The sequence below is a fragment of the Canis lupus genome, chromosome 3 (genome assembly GCF_011100685.1).
Source record: "Canis lupus familiaris isolate Mischka breed German Shepherd chromosome 3, alternate assembly UU_Cfam_GSD_1.0, whole genome shotgun sequence".
Lineage (NCBI taxonomy): Eukaryota > Metazoa > Chordata > Mammalia > Carnivora > Canidae > Canis > Canis lupus.
Genome location: NC_049224.1, coordinates 26,735,401 through 26,754,886, shown reverse-complemented (window position 1 = coordinate 26,754,886; position 19,486 = coordinate 26,735,401). Strand labels below are relative to the sequence as shown.

Genomic DNA, 19,486 nt, shown 5'->3' with positions numbered 1-19,486 from the left:
GGCAGAGGGAAAAGCAGGCTCCATGCAGGGAGCCCGATGTGGGACTAGATCCTGGGTCTCCAGGATCACGCCCTGGGCTGAAGGCGGCTCTAAACCGCTGAGCCACCTGCGCTGCCCGCTCTGCCCATTGTTACTTTAAAATGTTTGCCCCATAAAAACAATCCATTCTTTTTAATATAAATGTTGTTTTAGGATCTTGGAGTGAAAATATACTAGAATATTTTCTGAGAAATAACCAGATCACAACAGAAGATGGTGCTGAAATCATCTGGTATCATGCAGCTAATCACAAGGCACAAGTGAATGAAGCACTGAAAAGTAAGTCAATATAATTTCTTGTATATACACTGGATAATACATTAATTCAACTCTTCTTTGATATCTGGGCATATTTGCAGGTATCAAAGGCTTAGATGATCAAAGTGTAAATTCTAGGCTGATATAAACATTTTTATTAAAAGATCTCATTTTCTTTATAAAATGAACAGATTTCCATAATGGAAGAATTTTCTTATTTTCCAGAAGTGATTTGCCTTTTCTGTGTCTATTTGAAAGTCTCAATATATTATTATACTTGCTTATATACTACGGTGATTTGAGTAAAAAATTGTTTTTTAAAGATTTTATTTATTCATGAGAGACAGAGAGAAGCAGAGACCTAGAGAGAGGGAGAAGCAGACTCCTTGCAGGGAGCCCAATGAGGGACTCATTCCTGGAGGAACTCAGGGATCATGCTCTGAGCCAAAGGCAGATGCTCAACTGCTGAACCACACAGGTGTCCCAATTTGAGTAAAATTTTTAAGATCAATGTATGTCTTAAATATTTTTGTGTCTTTCGTAGTGTATTAAAGAGAAGCTCAATAAATATTTGCTGAATGGATGGATGAAGCCATTGTATACCAATTTATAATTAATTGCCTTGGGTAGTATTTAAGCTTAGGCTAGAAGAGAGAGAAAGAGAGATTATATATATATATATATATATATATATATATATATATGTATAAAAAATACACTCACACAGACATAATATACATATATTGAGTGTGGCTCTGTGTGTGTGTGTGTGTGTGTGTATTTCTTCATCATAGATGAACATTGTAGTATTTTTTTTCAGCCTTTTCCTTTGAAGTACCCCTGTTGGATGCAGCAGCACAGGAAACTAAAATGGTGTCATCAGAGAGATCTAGGGCATAGCTCAAAGTGACTTGATACAACAAGGAAAATTCCTCAGTCCTAAGTTTTATTGTAAAAATATGTGCATCTTTTGTATCCTACTCAATTATGCATCTGGATAATGTATATCAAAATACATTTTTATTGTAAAGATATATATTTTTTTTGTTATTTTTTGCTCCTCAAAAAGAGGAAGCTTTGGTTTAATATTGAATCTTTGATAACCTAAAGCAGTGCCTAGCACATAATAACCACACAGTGATTATATAATAAGTGAATTTTAGCAAAAGCAAAGCTTCAGGAAAAAGTTGGTTAGTGGATGACAGGAGCTGGCTGGAGTAGAGAATAGGGAGTAAATGCTAATGGGTACAAGATTTCTTTCTGGAATAATGAAATTTTTCTGGAATTAGGTATTGGTGGCGGTTGTACAGCCTTCTGAATTTTTTTTTAAATTTTTTTATTTATTTATGATAGTCACACAGAGAGAGAGAGAGATAGAGAGGCAGAGACACAGGCAGAGGGAGAAGCAGGCTCCATGCACTGGGAGCCCGATGTGGGATTCAATCCTGGGTCTCCAGGATTGCACCCTGGGCCAAAGGCAGGCGCTAAACCGCTGCGCCACCCAGGGATCCCTTTTTTTTTTTTTTTTTTTAAGATTTTCTTTATTTATTCATGAGAGACACAGAGAGAGGCAGAGACAGGAGACAGAAGAAGCAGGCTCCATGCAAGGAACCCAATATGGGACTCGATCCCAGGACCCCAAGATCATGCCCTAAGCTGAAGGCAGAAGAAGCTCAACCACTGAGCCACCCAGGCGCCCCTGAATATTTTTTAAGAACCACTGAATGGTATACTTTAAAAGTCTGAATTTTATGGTCTGTAAATTGTATGTTAATTTTTTTAATGGAAAAAAGGAAGAAATAAAAACACTACTTTCAGACAATATAGTTGTGTATATAGAAAATCAAAAGATTGTTACAGATAAATGACTGCAATTCATGGGTATGTTTAGAAAATCTCAAGATACAAAGTTGAAAGAGAAAATAAATTTTATTTTATGTAACAATTATATACATTTGGAAAAAAATTGTTAAAAATTTACAATTTATAATGATGCTAAAATCTTATATTAGAAATAATCTAATTAAATATGGATACCTCACTTTTAACTTTATTTTTAAAATTGTTAATGGAAAGTCCTTTCCTTTTTTCTTTTTTTTTTTTTTTTTTTGGAAAGTCCTTTCCAATTGCTGACGGTCTGATGTTGATCTGGAAGTTTTCAGAGGTTTCTTAGTCTTCAGATAATGTCCTTTTTACATTCTATTAGGCAAAACCAGAGCTCCAAATTTTAGATTTGGGAATTCTCTTCACAAATCCCTTTTTTCAGCCATGGTTAGTTTTGCAATTTCTTTTTAGTCCAAAGGAAAGGAGAGAAGATCCTGGAGACATAAAGGCTATATTTCATTGGTTTATCTCATTTGTCCTAGAATATTTAAATTTAGTATAACTATTATTGAAGTGGGAAAGCTAGGTGTTTGTCTCACAGGGTCAACGAATGAATCTCGCAGACAAAGGAGAGTGAGTAAAGCAACAGAAGTTTGTTTGTTTATTTAAAAGATTTTATTTATTCATGAGAGACGGTGGCGGGTGCACCACCCAGGGATCCCGCACCAGATGTTTATTAAGCAAGAATACAGAGAAAGCTCTCAGGAGTCACACAGGTCCCAACAGGGTTGCCAATGTGGGCCTCCACTGACAGTAATCTATTTAGAACTGACCAGGGACGGAACCCTGGGTGGCGCAGCGGTTTGGCGCCTGCCTTTGGCCCAGGGTGCGATCCTGGAGACCTGGGATCGAATCCCACGTTGGGCTCCCGGTGCATGGAGCCTGCTTCTCTCTCTGCCTCTCTCTCTCTCTGATGTGACTATCATAAATAAATAAAAATTAAAAAAAAAAAAAAAAAAGAACTGACCAGGGAGGGATCCCTGGGTGGCGCAGCGGTTTAGCACCTGCCTTTGGCCCAGGGCGCAATCCTGGAGACCCGGGATCGAATCCCATGTCAGGCTCCCGGTACATGGAGCCTGATTCTCCCTCTGCCTGTGTCTCTGCCTCTCTATCTCTCTCTCTCTCTCTGTGTGTCTATCATAAATAAATAAAAATTTAAAAAAGAAAAAGAAAAAAAAAAAAAAGAACTGACCAGGGAGTTTGTGGCCTTATCATTCTTGTGATGTCTTGGTTAGAGTAAGGACTGTTGATACCATCCTTAATGGCTTCCTTTTGGGTCTGGTTATTCTTTGATAGTCACAGGTGATTTAAAAAAAAAAAAAAAATTACGTTTTTCACCCATACCTGGGGCAGGGTGGTCTGGTTTGTTCCCTTATCTCTGGTTTCTCTTATCTCAGCATTTTGGGGACTTTGTTTTGTGAGCCTGATTCCATGGCCCCCTACCTATCTCTCCCTACTTAGCCCTGCCTGTCCTTACTCATTATAAATAAAGATGTTTAAATTTGATTAACATGTAAAACTACATTTTTAACAATGTCTATGATTGAAAGAAAACAAAATAGAGGAGGAACAATGTAAAAATAACAGCATCACACTGTCAGCACATCCAGATCTCAGAATAGTCAAAGTTGTTTACAGAAGTTGTTATATATTATGTAATTTTATGTTACAACATTTTTGCATTTGGATTTTAAACACATTCATATTAAAGAAAATATATCAGTAAAAAAGATTAAGAAATTTTTTTTGAAGATTAAGACTTTTTGAGAATAAAAAAAATATATTTAAAAAAGCTTTTGTAAAAAAAAAAGCTTTTGCAACAACTTTGGGAAAAGTGTGACTATATGCAATAAATATCTATAGTTTCTAATTTGAGGAGTGCGAAGCAAAAAGTACTATTTTTATTCTCAGAAACTTCAACAGACACTTATTAATCTTTCCTTTTATACTCACTTTGCTATGTACTGGGAAGAAATTAAATACTATACAACAGCTTAAGATGTCCTATGGAAAGGCATTTAACTCTTCACTTACTTGATCATGTATGAAACAAACCTGTAAAGGCCTACTACAGTACCTGGTACTTAATAGTCACTCAGTAAATGTCAGTTTTTATCTTCCTCAAAAGGCTCCAGGACATGACATCTTCTGTAGTCCTTGTTTTATTAGCATTAACTTAAGTTCTTTTATTTGGACAGGTACTGCTCACATGATAGAGGCCGATGTTCTTCTTCCAAGTGATGGATCAGAATATAGCCAACCAATCATGGCCCATCCTCCTGAAACAAATAGTGATAATACTTTACAGGAATGGCTGACTGAAGTTATAAAAAGCAATAAAGGCATTAAGCTGGATTTCAAGAGGTATTTGTTTAAGATTTTATTCATCTATTCATGAGGGAGGCAGAGACACAGGCAGAGGGAGAAGCAGGTTCCATGCAGGGAACCCCATGCAGAGCTCAATCCTAGGATCCTAGGATCACGCCCGAGCCAAAGGCAGACGCCCAAAGACACCCAACCGCTGAGCCACCCAGGCATCCCTTCAAGAGGTATTTGTATAAACATTTTCAGTCTTTTTGTTGTTACAGAGTAACAATGAAATAAAATATCAATAGCTTCATTATCTATGCTTGACTGACATACTTTTTTTTAAAACTAACATACTTTAAATTGAAAATGGAATTGCAAACTAATATGTTTCAAGAAGGGACCTAAGACCCATTGAGTTGTTTGCTTAAATTGTTTCTTAGGAACTCTTTGAAGCTAAAATTAAGCTTATTTTTATAAAGGAATTTATCATAAGTGATCATTGTGGTAATAGAATGGTAAATTTAAAATGCTACTCTTTTTTTTTTTTTAAGATGAATTTATTTATTCATGAAAGACATAGGCTGAGAGAGAGAGAGAGAGAGAGAGAGAGAGGCAGACACACAGAGGGAGAAGCAGGCTCTCCGCAGGGAGCCCGATGCAGGACTCGATCCTGGATCCCGGGATCACGACCCGAGCCGAAGGCAGATGCCCAACCACTAAGCCACCCAGACGTCCCTAAAATGCTACTTTCATTAAAAGTGGTTTGAGGAGAACCTGGGTGGCTCAGTCGATTAAGCATCAGACTCTTAATTTTGGCTCAGGTCATGATCTCAGGATTGTGAAATCAAGCCCCACATTGGGCTAAGAACTGGGCGTAGCACCTGCTTAAGATTCTCTGCCTCTCCCTCTGCTTAACACCTCCACTTCCCCTCTTAAAAAAAAAAAAAAAAAAAAAGTAGGGAGAGGAGAGTGTGTCAGGCACTGTTCTAAGAGCACTGAATGTGTTCATTTAATCCTCATAACAACCCGAGGAGGTAGCTTATTGCTATCATCTTCATTTTCCAGATGAGGGAACAGAGGTAGAGAGGAAAAAGTAGACTGCTTGTTGTCACATAGTTTCTAGGAAATCTGCCAGCCTGGCTGGAGAGTTCATACTGTGAACCAGAACCCTGCACTACCTCTGTTAAAAGTAGCTGGTTGACCTGTTAGTCAAATTTTACTAGTTCTTATTTTATGCCTCTAAATTATTTTGTTTGGTATACAAATAATAACTAAGTACTAAAATTTTATCTGGAGTTTCCCTTAGAATGTCATTTTAAACAGTTTATTCTAATTTAATTATGATTTTTATTTTATCATCCCCAATTTCTAAACAAAGTTAATAGGAAAATACATATGATACTCAGAAGTTTGACTTACAAGTAACTTCTCAGGGAAAAAAAAAAATCTATTCTATAAAAACAAAGCTTATGTTCTTTCCTAGGAAAGAATTGGTTTTTTAAAAGATTTTTAATCTTATCTAAATTTAATTTGCCAACATATAGTGTAACACCCAGTGCTCATCTCATTGTGTGCCCTCCTTAGTGCTCATCTCCCAGTCACCGCATCCCCACACCCACTTCCCCTCCTACAACCCTTTGTTTCCCAGAGTTAGGAGTCTCTCATGGTTTGTCTTCCTGTCTCTTAATTTTTCCCCACTCAGTTTCCACCCCTTCCCTTATGATCGCTTTCACTATTTCTTATATTGCACATATGAGTGAAACCATATGATAATTGTTCTTCTCCAATTGACTTATTTCACTCGGCATAATACCCTCCCATTCCATCCACGTCAGTGTAAATGGTAGATCTTCATCCTTTCTGATGGCTGAGTAATATTCCATTGTGTATATAGACCACATCTTCATTATCCATTCATCTATCGAAGGACATCGTGACTCCTTCCACAGTTTGGCTATTGTGGACATGGCTGCTATGAACATTGGGGTGCAGGTGTCCCATCGTTTCACTACATCCGTATCTTTAGGATAAAAAAACCACTAGTGTAATTGCTGGGTCATAGTGTAGCTCTATTTTTAAACTTCTTAAGGAACCTCCACTCTGTTTCCAGAGTGGCTGCACCAGCCTGCATTCTCACCAAGAGTGCAAGAAGGTTGTCTTTGGGCAGCCCGGGTGGCTCGGTGGCTTAGCGCTGCCTTAGCCCAGGGCCTGATCCTGGAGACCCGAGATCAAATCCCATGTCTGGCTCCCAGCATGGAGCCTGCTTCCCTCTCTGCCTGTGTCTCTGCCTCTGTGTGTGTGTGTTTCTCATGAATAAATAAATAAAATCTTAAAAAAAAAAAAAAGGGGGGTTCTCTTTTATCCACATCCTTGCCAATATTTGTTGTTTCCTATCCTGTTAATTTTAGCCATTCTCACTGGTGTAAAATGGTATCTCATTGTGTTTTGATTTGTATTTCCCTGATGGCAAGTGATGTAAAGCATTTTTTCTTTTTTCTCTCTCAAACATAGCTTGTTGGCCATGTGTATGTCTTCTTGTGGAGACATTGAAAAAATGTCTGTTCATGTCTTCTGCCCATTTTATGACTGGATTGTTTGTTTTTTGGGTGTGGAGTTTGATAAGTTCTTTATAGATCTTGGATGTTAGCCCTTTATCTGATGTGTCACTTGTAAATATCTTCTCCCGTCCTATACGCTACCTTTTAGTTTTATTGATTGCTTCCTTTGCTGTGCAGAAGCTTCTTATCCTGATTAAATCCCAATAGTTCAGCTACTATTTTTAGTTAGAATTACATGGTATTAATAGATTAATTGGGAAGGATGTGTCATTTTGTAATATTTATAATTTTTTTACATGTTCCAGGCTAGGAACATGGTATGTTGTTCTTTGAAATAAATACATTGTGGACGGCCCCGGTGGCGCAGCGGTTTGGCGCCGCCTGCAGCCCAGGGCGTGATCCTGGAGACCATGGATCGAGTCCCACATGGGGCTCTCTCCATGGAGTCTGCTTCTCCCTCTGCCTGTGTCTCTGCCTGTGTGTGTGTGTGTGTGTGTGTGTGTGTGTGTCTGTCTTTCATGAATAAATAAATAAAATCTTAAAAAAAAGTCAGAATTCTTTTGAGAAAGAGACATTGGTGGCAGACATGCATTGATCAGTTTAGGTTTTCTTCCTGTTCCACCTGTGAAGAGCAGAACCCCACAGGACCTTGGCTGCTGCTCTAGGATGTGCAGACAGGCAAACTTTGGAGTCACAGCTACAAGTTACTTGCTACCAAAAATGGGGGTCCTAGATCTCAGAATTGTGGTTTTAACATGGCACTGATATTGATCAAGGCATTTGAGAGAGAGAAATGACAGCATCTGTTTTATCTAAATTAAAATTTGCAAAAAAAAAAAATTAAAATTTGCAAGGTCTAGCATTAGCGTTTATTAATCCACTAACATCTAAGGCCTCCATATCAGAGGGAAAAGAATGAACAAAAAGCTCAATACGTGGAAGCGGAGTGAAAGAGAGGCTGGAGGCTGGTTTCTTCTAGTTTTAATGAATAGTATCCTTGCACACAGATAAATATGAACCAGTAAATAATGAGATTATCAATTTCTCTCCTTATAGTAGGAGGCTGAAAGAAGTGAGTTGAGTGGTAGAAGCATAGGCAGGAGGACTGGAATCCATTAAGAAAAATGGAAATGTTTGGGACACTTGAGTGGTTCAGTGATTGTCTGCCTTTGGCTACGGGCATGATCCTGGAGTCCTGGGATCAAATCCCATATTGGGCTCCCTGCTTCTCCCTCTGCCTATGTCTCTGCCTCTCTCTCTGTGTATCTCATGAATAAATAAAAAATCTTTTAAGAGAAAGATGGAAATGTGAAGAGAGGGTACTGAATGTTCTCCCCTTCCAACAGCCATCTCCCAGAATCTTAGCCTCCTACTGTAGTATTCACTAAAAGCTAATTTTCTTAGAATCAAATTTAGGCCTTAAAGGTTCAGAAGAAATTCAGAATTATAAGTAGTATGGGGTGCCTGGGTGGCTTAGTCGGTTAAACATCTGCCTTTGGCTCAGGTCATTATCCCAGGGTCCTGTGATGGAGCCCTGTTTTAGGCTTTTTGCTCAGTGAGGAGCCTGTTTTTGTCTCTGTCTGCATTCCCCTGCTTGTGCTCTCTCTCTTTTTCTCTCTCCCAAATAAATAAGTAATCTTTAGAATTATAAGTAGTATAGTAGTCCAGTAAAGTATGAATTTTTAAAAAGTAAAATTTAGGAGCACCCAGGTGGCTCAGTTGGTTAAACATCTGCCTTCAGCTCAGGTCATGATCTGAGGGTCCTGGAATCAAGCCCTGCATTGGGCTCTCTTCTCGGTGGGGAGCCTGCTTCTCTCTCCCTCTGCCCTTCCCCTTGCTTGTGTTCTCTCTCATTCTGCTCTCTCTGTCTCAAATAAATAAATAAATAAAATTTTTAAGGTTTTATTTATTCATGAGAGACACACAGAGAGAGAGGCAGAGACACAGGCAGAGGGAGAAGCAGGCTCCCTGCAGGAAGCCCGATGTGGGACTCGATCCCAGGACTCTGGGATCACTCCCTGAGCCAAAGGCAGATGCTCAACCACTGAGCAACTCAGGTGTCCCTAAATAAAATCTAAAAATAAAAGAAGTAAAATTTATGGGAGCACCTGGGTAGCTCCATCATTAAACATCCAACTCTTGATTTCAGCTCAGATCATGATCTCAGGGTCCTGGGATGGAGTCTGCTTGAGGATTATCTCTCTCCTTCTCCTTCTGCCCTTCCCCTGCTCTCTCTCTCTCTCTCTCTCTCAAATAAATGAATCTTTAAAAAAAAATAAAATTTATGTAGACTGCTTAAAACCTTACTGTTTCAAAATCTATAGATTTCAGAATAAATGTAAAGGAAAGATTGAAACTACTTTTTATTTAAATAGTAACTAAAATATAGTTGTCTCTCATTTCCAGAAAAAATGTTTATGAAATGAAAATGGAGTTTATAAAAGTTTTAAGAGGATGTTATAATTTTGATTTTTGCAATCAGTTTTAGAAACATGTTTATGGGGGCGCCTTGGTGGCTCAGTGGTTTGGTGCCTGCCTTTGGCCCAGAGCATGATCCTAGAGTCCCAGGATCAAGTCCCACGTCGGGCTCCCTGCATGGAGCCTGCTTCTCCCTCTGCCTGTGCCTCTGTCTCTGTGTGTGTGTGTGTGTGTGTGTCATGAATAAATAAATAAAATCTTAAAAAAAAAAAAAAGAAAGAAACATGTTTATGCATCTAAACTTAAAAGAATACGTGAAGGAAAAGAGGCTCTTTTCTTTGAGGTCATGAACCAATATTAGAGACACAGAGCTTGGGTATACTTTAGGTATTTTCATAAATATGAATTTTTAGGTAATTAGTATATCTAATTTTTAAATCTTGTTTGTACATTCTGATGAGTGAATCTTTGTCTTTTCTTAAATTATTATTTTTTAAGATTTTATTTATTTATTCAGAAAGAGAGAGAGAGGCAGAGACACAGGTAGAGGGAGAAGCAGGCTCCATGCAAGGAGCCCAATGTGGGACTCGATCCTAGGACCCCGAGATCACGCCCTGAGCCAAAGGCAGGCGCTAAACCGCTGAGCCACCCAGGCATCCCTCTTAAATAGTTTTATACTAAATGTTCCTAATACTGAGTTTTGAAACCTCAGTCTACAAATAATGGCATTATTTATGTATTTATAGAACCTTTAAGGTACTTAATGAATAAGTATAAATCAACATTTTGAAATATTGACATATGTTAACTTTCTGCTCTGGTGCTCTGTGATCTTTGATTTTCTTTAATTCAGGCATTATCATGTTATACTTTTATTAGGAAGTTGAGAACACTGAAATCACTAGTCTAAAAGAAGTTTTTACTTTTACTTTAGGAATAAGTCTCATTGACATCAACTGTGTTTTTAGTCTGGCAGCTGTAGAACCATCCATGATGCTCCTGGAAAATGTGAAGAGGCATCTGAAACGTCCTGTGTGGATTAATGCTGACATTCTTCCTGGCCCAAATGGAAACAGCATGGTAGTGGATGCAAAACCTTTTATAGACACGGTGACATCCTTCTTTCCAGATGTGACATTTTCCCTGGGTTGGACAACAGGATGGCATCCTGAGAAAGTCAATGAAGGTAATAATTCTTAAGATGTATTTCTTATTGGTAAAACTAAAATCTACTCAAAATATAAAAATAACATGTTTAAATACAAAACGAAAAACTTCTTTCATAGCATAAAAGCCTAATGGAGATAAAGGTCTGACCCTTAAAGGCATCTCTATGACTCTTTTCTTTTCTTTCTTTTTTTTTTTAAAAGATTTTATTTATTCATGAGATACACAGAGAAAGAGGCAGAGACACAGGCAGAGGGACAAGCAGGCTCCTCACAAGGAGCCCAATGTGGGACTCGATCCCGGGACCCCGGCATCACACCCTGAGCCAAAGGCACACACTCAGTGTTTGAGCCACCCAGGCGTCCCTCTTTCTTTTATTTCAGATAGATACTTCATTTGTTGGTGATGTTGTGTCAACAGGCTTCGATGGGAAATTTGCAGTCTAAATAACCAAAGCTGCCTGTACAAACTAAACAAATCCCAGTTGGTCTCTTTGAACTTGCAAAACATTCTGTACTCTTTTATTTTTTTCTTTCCTTGGAGCAAACTTCCTATGTCAGATAAAAGATAAAGAGGTAGTAATAAAAAATTCTCTAGTGAAGTGAGGCCATAAGTAGGGGGAGTGTGGTTGAAGAGCACAAGTTGTACTCCATAGAAGTTGAAGGGGCTCCATAAATAGTTAGTTTCCTCTCTGGGTGAACAGAGGAATGGGAGGCCATGAGACTCTCCTGTAAGCTGGATCCCTTCTTTCCTCTCACCTGCTTCAGGAGGACCTGACATTAAGCTTCTTTTTCCTGGTTGAAATTGATTATGTTATTTGGATTCATCTTTCTATTTCTTCATACATCCCTGGGCAGTGATTTCTAGGTAAACAGCTCATAAGCAATCAGATGCTCTGAGGCACCTGTCCAGATGGTAAAAATAAACTAAGAAGGCATTTAGAACCTATAGAGATGTTAGTCTTTATTCTGCGTTCAGGGAATTCATTTTTCACTAATTTGCAATTATTGTTTTTATTTTTTATTTTTTTTAAGATTTTATTTATTTATTCATGAGAGACACACAGAGAGACAGAGACATAGGCAGAGGAAGAAGCAGGTTCCATACAGAAAGCCCAATATGGGACTCGATCCTGGGACTCCAGGATCATGCCCTGAGCCAAAGGTACGCACTCAACCACTGAGCCACCCAGGTGTCCCTGCAATTATTGTTTATAGATGTTAACTTTTTTTTTATATGTATATTTATTTATTTAGTTATTCATTCATTCATTCCTTCATGAGAGACACAGAGAGAGAGTCAGAGACATAGGAAGAGGGAGAAGCAGGCTCCATGCAGGGAGCCCACAGTGTGTGACTCGATCCCAGGACCCCAAGATCATGCCATGAGCCGAAGGCAGACACTCAACCACTGAGCCACCCAGGAGTCCCTAGGTGTTAACTTTTAGTTCAACATAAGATAAGAGTAACTGCTGTCTGGAGAGTCTAGAACATTTAGGTTCTAACCCCATGGGCCAATAATTGATGTGATTGAGAGAAAAAAATAGTGTGCTTTAACTTAATTCTAATTTTTTAATCATTTTAATTTTTAATAGTTTCATTAAAGAATATTGCTTATAATTCAAAGTGTTTAAAGAAGGTAATCTAGAAACAGTTTAGTAACTTCTTTACTGATTCTAAACTCCTTTTGTCACAATTCTGGATCAACCTCAGGCTTTAACTGAATTAGACCATATCTGGATTTTGAAGTCATTTTGATATAACATCAAGTATTTCCATGCTACTTTTCTTCCATTGGCCACTTATCATTACTGTGCTTTATGCCTCCTTACTTCTTATTTCATAGATTTTTTTTTTAATATTTATTTATTTATTTTAGAGAGAGAGAGTGAAAGAGTGCATGTGAGTATGAGGAGGGGCAAAGGTACAAGGAGGGAGAGAATCCCAAGCAGATTCCTCACTGAGCACAGAGCCAGATCTCATAACCCTGAGATTACAACCCAAGTGGAAATCAAGAGTCAGATGCCCAAACAACTGAACCATCCAGGCACCCCTTATTTCACAGATTTAGAAGAGTTTAGGGACACCTGTGTGCCTCAGCGGTTAAGTGTGTTGCCTTTGGCTCAGGGAATGATCCTGGAGACCCAGGATCGAGTCCCACATTGGGTTCCCTGCGTGGAGCCTGCTTCTCCCTCTGCCTATGCCTCTGCCTCTCTCTCTCTCTGTGTCTCATTAATAAATAAATAAAATCTTTGAAAAAAAATGGAAAAGACTTTATAATTTTATAGTCATGTAAATATAGTTTATATATATATATATATATATATATATATATATATACTGTTAGCAATCCTATTTTCTAATTAAAAAGATGCAGTTTTTCAGATTTTCAAGGAAAGCAGAACATTGCCCTTTTTTTATTATTAGGAGTTTAGGTGCTAAACTAGCTTATTTACATAGGCTTTCTTTAAAATATTCCTGTATTGACCAGTACTTTTTGCAGCCTGCTTTTGATAGAGATTGCTGTTTGTTTGTTTATTTATTTATGAGAGTGGTGGGGAGAGGCAGAGGGAGAGAGAGAATCCTAAGCAGCCTCCACGCCCAGCACAGAGCCGGACAAGGGGCTCAATCTCATAATCCTGAGATCATAACCTGAGTTGAAGTCAGATACTTAACCAACTGAGCCAACCAGACACCCCGGAAAATCTAAGTTTATAGAAAATATTAATGAGGCAAATACACCTAAGGGAAGATCCTTAGAATCTTTAAGATAAATACAATGTCAAAATTTGCTTTTTTTTGTGCTCGAGAGATCAGTAAAACCTTTTTAATATTTTAGTGTTTTGTCAAATTTGCTCTAGATCACTTGTGGCATGATTTTCGACTTGATTTTTTTGTCTGTATTTTCTATTCAAAATATTTTCATGTGGGGATCCCTGGGTGGCTCAGCGGTTTAGTGCCTGCCTTTGGCCCAGGGCGCGATCCTTGAGTCCCGGGATCAAGTCCCGTGTGGGGTTCCCGGCATGAAGCCCGCTTATTCCTCTGCCTGTGTCACTGCCTCTCTCTTTCTCTCTCTCTCTCTCTCTCATAAATAAATAAATCCTTAAAAAAAATATTTTCATGTATTAACTGGTATTGTAATTCACTCTGAATCCAAATGGAAATTTTTATAAAATACCTATTAATTACCTACTTATAGGTAATTTAACTTAGTTTTTTATTTAATTGATTTTTAGGATTCCAGTTAGAAAATTTGAATTTATTTCTCTCATTTCAGGTTATAGTTGGACAATGGTGAAAGAAATGGAATATATTTGTAAGGAGTTAAATCAGCCTGTAACATTTCCTGTCAGAGCAGCATTAGTCAGGCAGTCTTGTTCTCAATTACTTTGGCTGTTAAAGAAATCAAACAGGTATGTGTAAGTTTAACAAAATAGCATATGCATGTGAGTATGTGTGAGAGAAAGAAGATGAAAATTGATTATGTAAAGACAATGTGTGTGGGAAAAAGATGGCAACAGAATGAGCACTGATTGTGTAAGCGAACAGGCTCCCTCACTGGAATGAAACTCCTGATAAACCAACCTCAGCTTACATAACATCACATCTGGGACACCAGGGTGGCTCAGCGGTGTAGAGCCTGCCTTTGGCCCAGGGTGTGATCCTGGAGTCTCCGGATCAAGTCCCACATCGGGCTTCCTGCATGGAGCCTGCTTCTTCCTCTGCTTGTGTCTGCTTCTCTCTCTCTCTCTCTCCTCTCTCTCTCTCTCTCTCTGTGTCTCTCATGAATAAATAAAATCTTTAAAATAAAGAGGAAAAGAGAAAAAAACATAACATCACATCTTCTATTCCTCACAAAAGTCTGAACACAGTAGGTGCACAGTAAATACCCTTTTTCTATTATGTTATACATTCTCAAAAAGTTTTAAGTGGATAAAATAGTTTCTTTTTGAATTCTATCCTAATTTCAGAAGTTTTTTTTCCATATAGAAATTTTATTATTTTTAAAGATTTTATTTATTTATTTGAAAGAAAGAGCATAAAAGAGCACAATCAGGGGGAGCGTCAGGGAGGGAAGGAGAAGCAGGCTCCCCTCTGAGCAGGGGATTTGATGTGGGGCTCAATTTCAGGGCCCTGCGATCATGACCTGAGCCAAAGGCAGATGCTTAATGGACTGAGCAACCCAGGCTCCACCGAAGTTTTATTTTAGTATGTAATAAAAATTAGTTGGACCACTTATTAGATATTAAAATATATTTCAAAGGTGTGGATATTGAAACAATTTTGATACTATCTTTTTAGTATACTAGTCAGTAGAACAACAGAGAAAATCCGGAAATAAACCCAAATCTATCATGGATGTTAGTTTAGGAAAAGCTAACATTTCACATAATTGGTGCAAAAGTTTAGTGTGGTGTGAGAGAACAGGCCAAGTGTGTGGAAAAAACAAAACTGTTTTCCTTAATCTTTCTTCCAAAATAAATTCCAGATGAATGAAGGCTTGAAAATCCAACATTAAATACACAAAGAAAAAACATGATACTATATAGTTTCAGAATGGAGAAGACCTTTCTTTCTTTTTTTTTTTTTTTATTATTTTTTTTTTTATTTTTTATTTTTAATTTTTATTTATTTATGATAGTCACAGAGAGAGAGAGAGGCGCAGAGACACAGGCAGAGGGAGAAGCAGGCTCCATGCACCGGGAGCCCGATGTGGGATTCGATCCCGGGTCTCCAGGATCGCGCCCTGGGCCAAAGGCAGGCGCCAAACCGCTGCGCCACCCAGGGATCCCTTTTTTTTTTTTTTTTTAATGTCCTTCCATCAAGGAAGTGTTTTTTTGTGTTTTTTTAAGATCGTATTTATTTATTCACGAGAGACACAGAGGAAGAGAGGGAGGGAGAGAGAGAGGCAGAGGCACAGGCAGAGGGAGAAGCAGGCTCCACACAGGGAACCTGACGTGGGACTCTCGATTCCCGGTCTCCAGGATCACGCCTTGGGCTGAAGTCAGCGCTAAACCGTTAAACCGCTGAGCCACCCAGGCTGCCTGGGAGAAGACCTTTCTTAGGCACAAAATCTGGAAGCTATCGTCGAAGCAAAGTTACCAGAAAAATAACTCTAATATTAAAAAAAGAAAAATTTGTTTTACTTTATCTCAAGACAGCTGCCTGGGAAACACACAGTCTTCACAGGGAAGAAAGTGTTCCAGAGAATTAATGGGTTTATAGGTTTGTATACTTTTTTTTACATCTTGTAAAAGCTCAAAAGATTATAGATTAGCATATAGGCAGGAATCATGACTTTTAAAATCAGGGAATGCAGGGAGCAGGAGCATTGATCCAATATCTCAAGGAAAAGGTGGTTTTCCTTTAGGCTCTTCCAGATGTACAATGCATGTGTGGCAGGCCGTAAATCAGGCTTTTGATTTGAACAAAGTTTATGTACAGCCAAGCTGACTTAGAAGGAATCCTAAAATGGCTTCCTTTGTATATCAGGCCTTTAGAGAGTTTTTCTCTCACCACTTTTATAAAAGGGAAGTTTGAGGTGTGACTGGGCAGCTCAGTCTTTTTTTTTTTTTTTTTTTCTTCAGCTCAGTCTTTTAAGCATCCTACTCTTGATTTCTGCTCAAGTCATGAACTCAGGATTGAGAGATTGAGTCTAGCCTCAGACTCTGTGATGCTGAGTGTGGAGCCTGCTTAAGATTTTCTCTCTCTCTCTCTCCCTCCCCATTCTGTAGCCCCCCTCATATTTGGGCACACATACATGCTCTTTCCTTAAAAAGAAGAAAGTTTGATACATTTGAACACATGAAAATGTAAAGATTTTGGTAAAACTACTCTTGATACATACATCAGACAGATGTAAAGAATTCTAATAAAGAATTTTCTCAGATCATCCAGAAAAAAACTCAGTTTTGTAATTCACTATATTGAAGAGAGTAAGGGAAGCAGATACACATTAAAGAAGTATTCACATTCCTATGGATATTGAATTTTTACTAAATACCTTTTCAGTGTTTGTGAAAATAATGTTTTTTCCAATATCTATTAATAAAATAGTTAATATTTCATAATATTGTATTATCTTCACATTTCCAGGATTAACCCCACTTGACCATGATATATCATTCTTTTAATATATTGCCAAATTGTATTGCTAAGTTTTAATTAGGATTTTTGCATTTGGAAGTGAGATCTGTAGGTTTCTTTTCTTTCTCAGTTTTAGGTATAAATATCATGTACATGTCTTTAAAAGAGCTAGGGACCATTCCTCCTTTTTATCTGTTCTGGGATTTTTTTTTTTTTTTTTAAGATTTTATTTATTCATGAGAGACACAGAGAGAGAGGCAGAGACACAGGCAGAGGGAGAAGCAGGCTCCCTGCAGGGAGCCCGATGTGGGACTTGATCCCAGGACCCCAGGATCACACCCCAGGCCGAAGGTAGACTCTCAACTGGTGAGCCACCCAGGCATCCCAATATATAGATATTTGTAGGAGTTCATGTATTGTATTAGGATATAGTTTGTTATAATAGAAACATAAATTAACAATAGCTTATAATAGAAACATAAATAATAGAAACATAAATTAACAATAGCTTAAACAAGTCTAGTTCGCTCTCACCTACCTGGCAAAGCATAAATAATTCAAGGCTGATTTGGTGCCTCTACATGTCAAGGACCCAGACCATCCTATTTTCATGCTCTGCTTTCCTTAGGATACTGCCTTCATCCATCTGGTCAGATTGGCTACACCTGAGTTTCAGTTGGTAGTGATGGGGGAGCAGAAGGCTAGTTGAGGACAAAGCACAGGCTGACAAGCACCGTCACCTCCCCGCCCCCCCACTCCCTGGTGGGATATTTGTGACCTTCCTTAGGTACTCCTGGCTGCCCTAAGGGAAGGAAAAACAAATGGTTAATTTATAGAGATTGTAGTCCTCTAAGACAATGAGTCTCCCTTAGTTTACAAATATCTTAATTTACAAGAAAAAAACATTCTTATCAATAACCTAACTTTCAGAAGGAAATGTAGATAAAATTAAATGTCCTTATATCAGCAGCCCATTGACAAATACTTGAGACAGGCAGAGTATAAAGTTCTTCCTTGGAAGCTCCCAACTGTCTTAATGTTAATGCCTTGCTAGGAGAAGCAACCTGAAGTTGACAGTGACGAGGCCTCTGGCATTTTGTTAAGTCCTCTTTAGCATTTGAAAGTTCTTTTGGAGGGCCTCTCAATTGGGATTGAGCTCACTGGAGTCTGCTTCTCCCTCCGTTCATTCCCCACCCTCACTCTTGCTTACATGCTCTCTCTCAAATAAATCAGTAAAATCTTAAAAACAAGCTCCTCTGCTTTCTACTGAGTGTTGGTGTAGGAAAGCATGAAGCCAGCCTGATTTTTGTTTTTCCCCTTATAAGTGTCTTGATTTGGCAGGGGGCTATTGAGGGGGATAACTTAATGTAGAAAGGGTTGTCATCAGGTATATAGATTCAAATGTTCTTTTCCAGAATGTTTCTGTGAATTATATTTTAAAATACTTGTTCTATTTTATTTGTAAACTATCTTTTAACTTTCTGGGATTACAGCTATGAATATTTAGATCTCCATTGCCTATCTTTGGTATATATTTTTTCTCTTTAGTCTTTCTATTTATTTGCATGTAATTTTTTTTTTGATTTTATAATCTGCATTCTATGTCTCTTAAAAAAATTTTTTTAAGATTGTATCTATTCATGAGAAATACAGAGACCTAGATAGGCAAAGGGAGAAGCAGTCATCCCCCTCTCCCGCAACTCAGTGCGGAACCTAAGGATCACTACTCAAAGATCATGCCCTGAGCCCAAAGCAGATGCCCAATCACCGAGCCACCCAGGCATCCCATCCCTTACAGTATTTACAACAGTGTCTGTTTTTCCTTGTAATTCTTCAGATTTCACTTTATTTCTTTATTCTTTTTCTTTTTTATTTATTTCCTAAAATCTGCCAGTTAGTGTTTCATCATCTCTTTTATATTGTCTTGTATCCTCTTCCCTTGAGCTCATACCTCTGCTTTGTGCTCTTTCTTCAAAGAAGCAATTGCATCATATAAAAAATTTCGGTCATGGCTTTCATCTGCCTTGTGGCTTTTTTTTTTTTTTTTAAGATTTATTTATTTATTCATGAGAGATAGAGAGAGGACAGAGACACAGGCAGAGGGAGAAGCAGGCTCCATGCAGGGATCCTGATGTGGGACTCAATCCCAGGATCATGCCCTGGGCTGAAGGCGGCTCTAAACCGCTCACCCGGGCTTCCCGCCTTGTGGCATTCTTTAAGTTTTACATATATTTCCACTATCTGATAGATTTTTAAAGATGGAGTTTTTATTTCTCCATCTGCCATTTATTTATCCTTTCGTTTTTTTGTACTCTGTTGTATAAAACCTCTGCCAGTTTTTATTATTGCACTTGAAAGAAAGTCTTTTTTTCTGGACAAGCTACTTGCTAAAAGTGCATGTTGGAGAGGGACCAAGACTATGCTCCTTATGACCTAGAGTCTTATATGTGAGTTTATGTAGCCTTTAACTTTTCCCAGTCAATGAATATAGGCACTGCAGTATCTCTAAGTAAAATCCTTTATCTGTTGCTTAAATTTAAAATTTTAAGTTTCCATAGGAATAGCCTGATACCCACAACTGTGGTTTTTCTGTGCTAAGCCTTTCCTTATCTTCATGGCTTCCTGGGGCCAAACCTAATTCAAGAAAGCTTCCACTTGTAGCTCAGGGATGACATTCCCACTGTTGCAAAGTATTGAGGTGGAATGTGCCCCTCATGTAGAAGTGTCTTTGGTAGGCTCTCTTGTCATCTTCATGTATGGGCAAAT

General features: G+C 38.3%; 1 protein-coding gene across 5 annotated transcripts in view; it reads left to right on the top strand.

The window, feature by feature from the left end:
• The window catches only part of FAM151B (family with sequence similarity 151 member B), a 32,694-nt gene that overhangs the window by 7,690 nt on the left and 5,518 nt on the right, over nucleotides 1-19,486 (top strand). For 3 of the 5 annotated variants that reach the window (XM_038532456.1, XM_038532453.1, XM_038532457.1), the window contains exons 2-5: nucleotides 193-318; nucleotides 4,380-4,545; nucleotides 10,436-10,653; nucleotides 13,911-14,046. In XM_038532456.1, coding sequence (XP_038388384.1) covers nucleotides 193-318; nucleotides 4,380-4,545; nucleotides 10,436-10,653; nucleotides 13,911-14,046 — 646 coding nt within the window. Of the gene's footprint in view, nucleotides 1-192; nucleotides 319-4,379; nucleotides 4,546-10,435; nucleotides 10,654-13,910; nucleotides 14,047-15,791; nucleotides 15,860-19,486 lie in introns of all 5 variants that reach the window. The other 2 variants (XM_038532454.1, XM_038532455.1) reach the window with 2 other exon arrangements.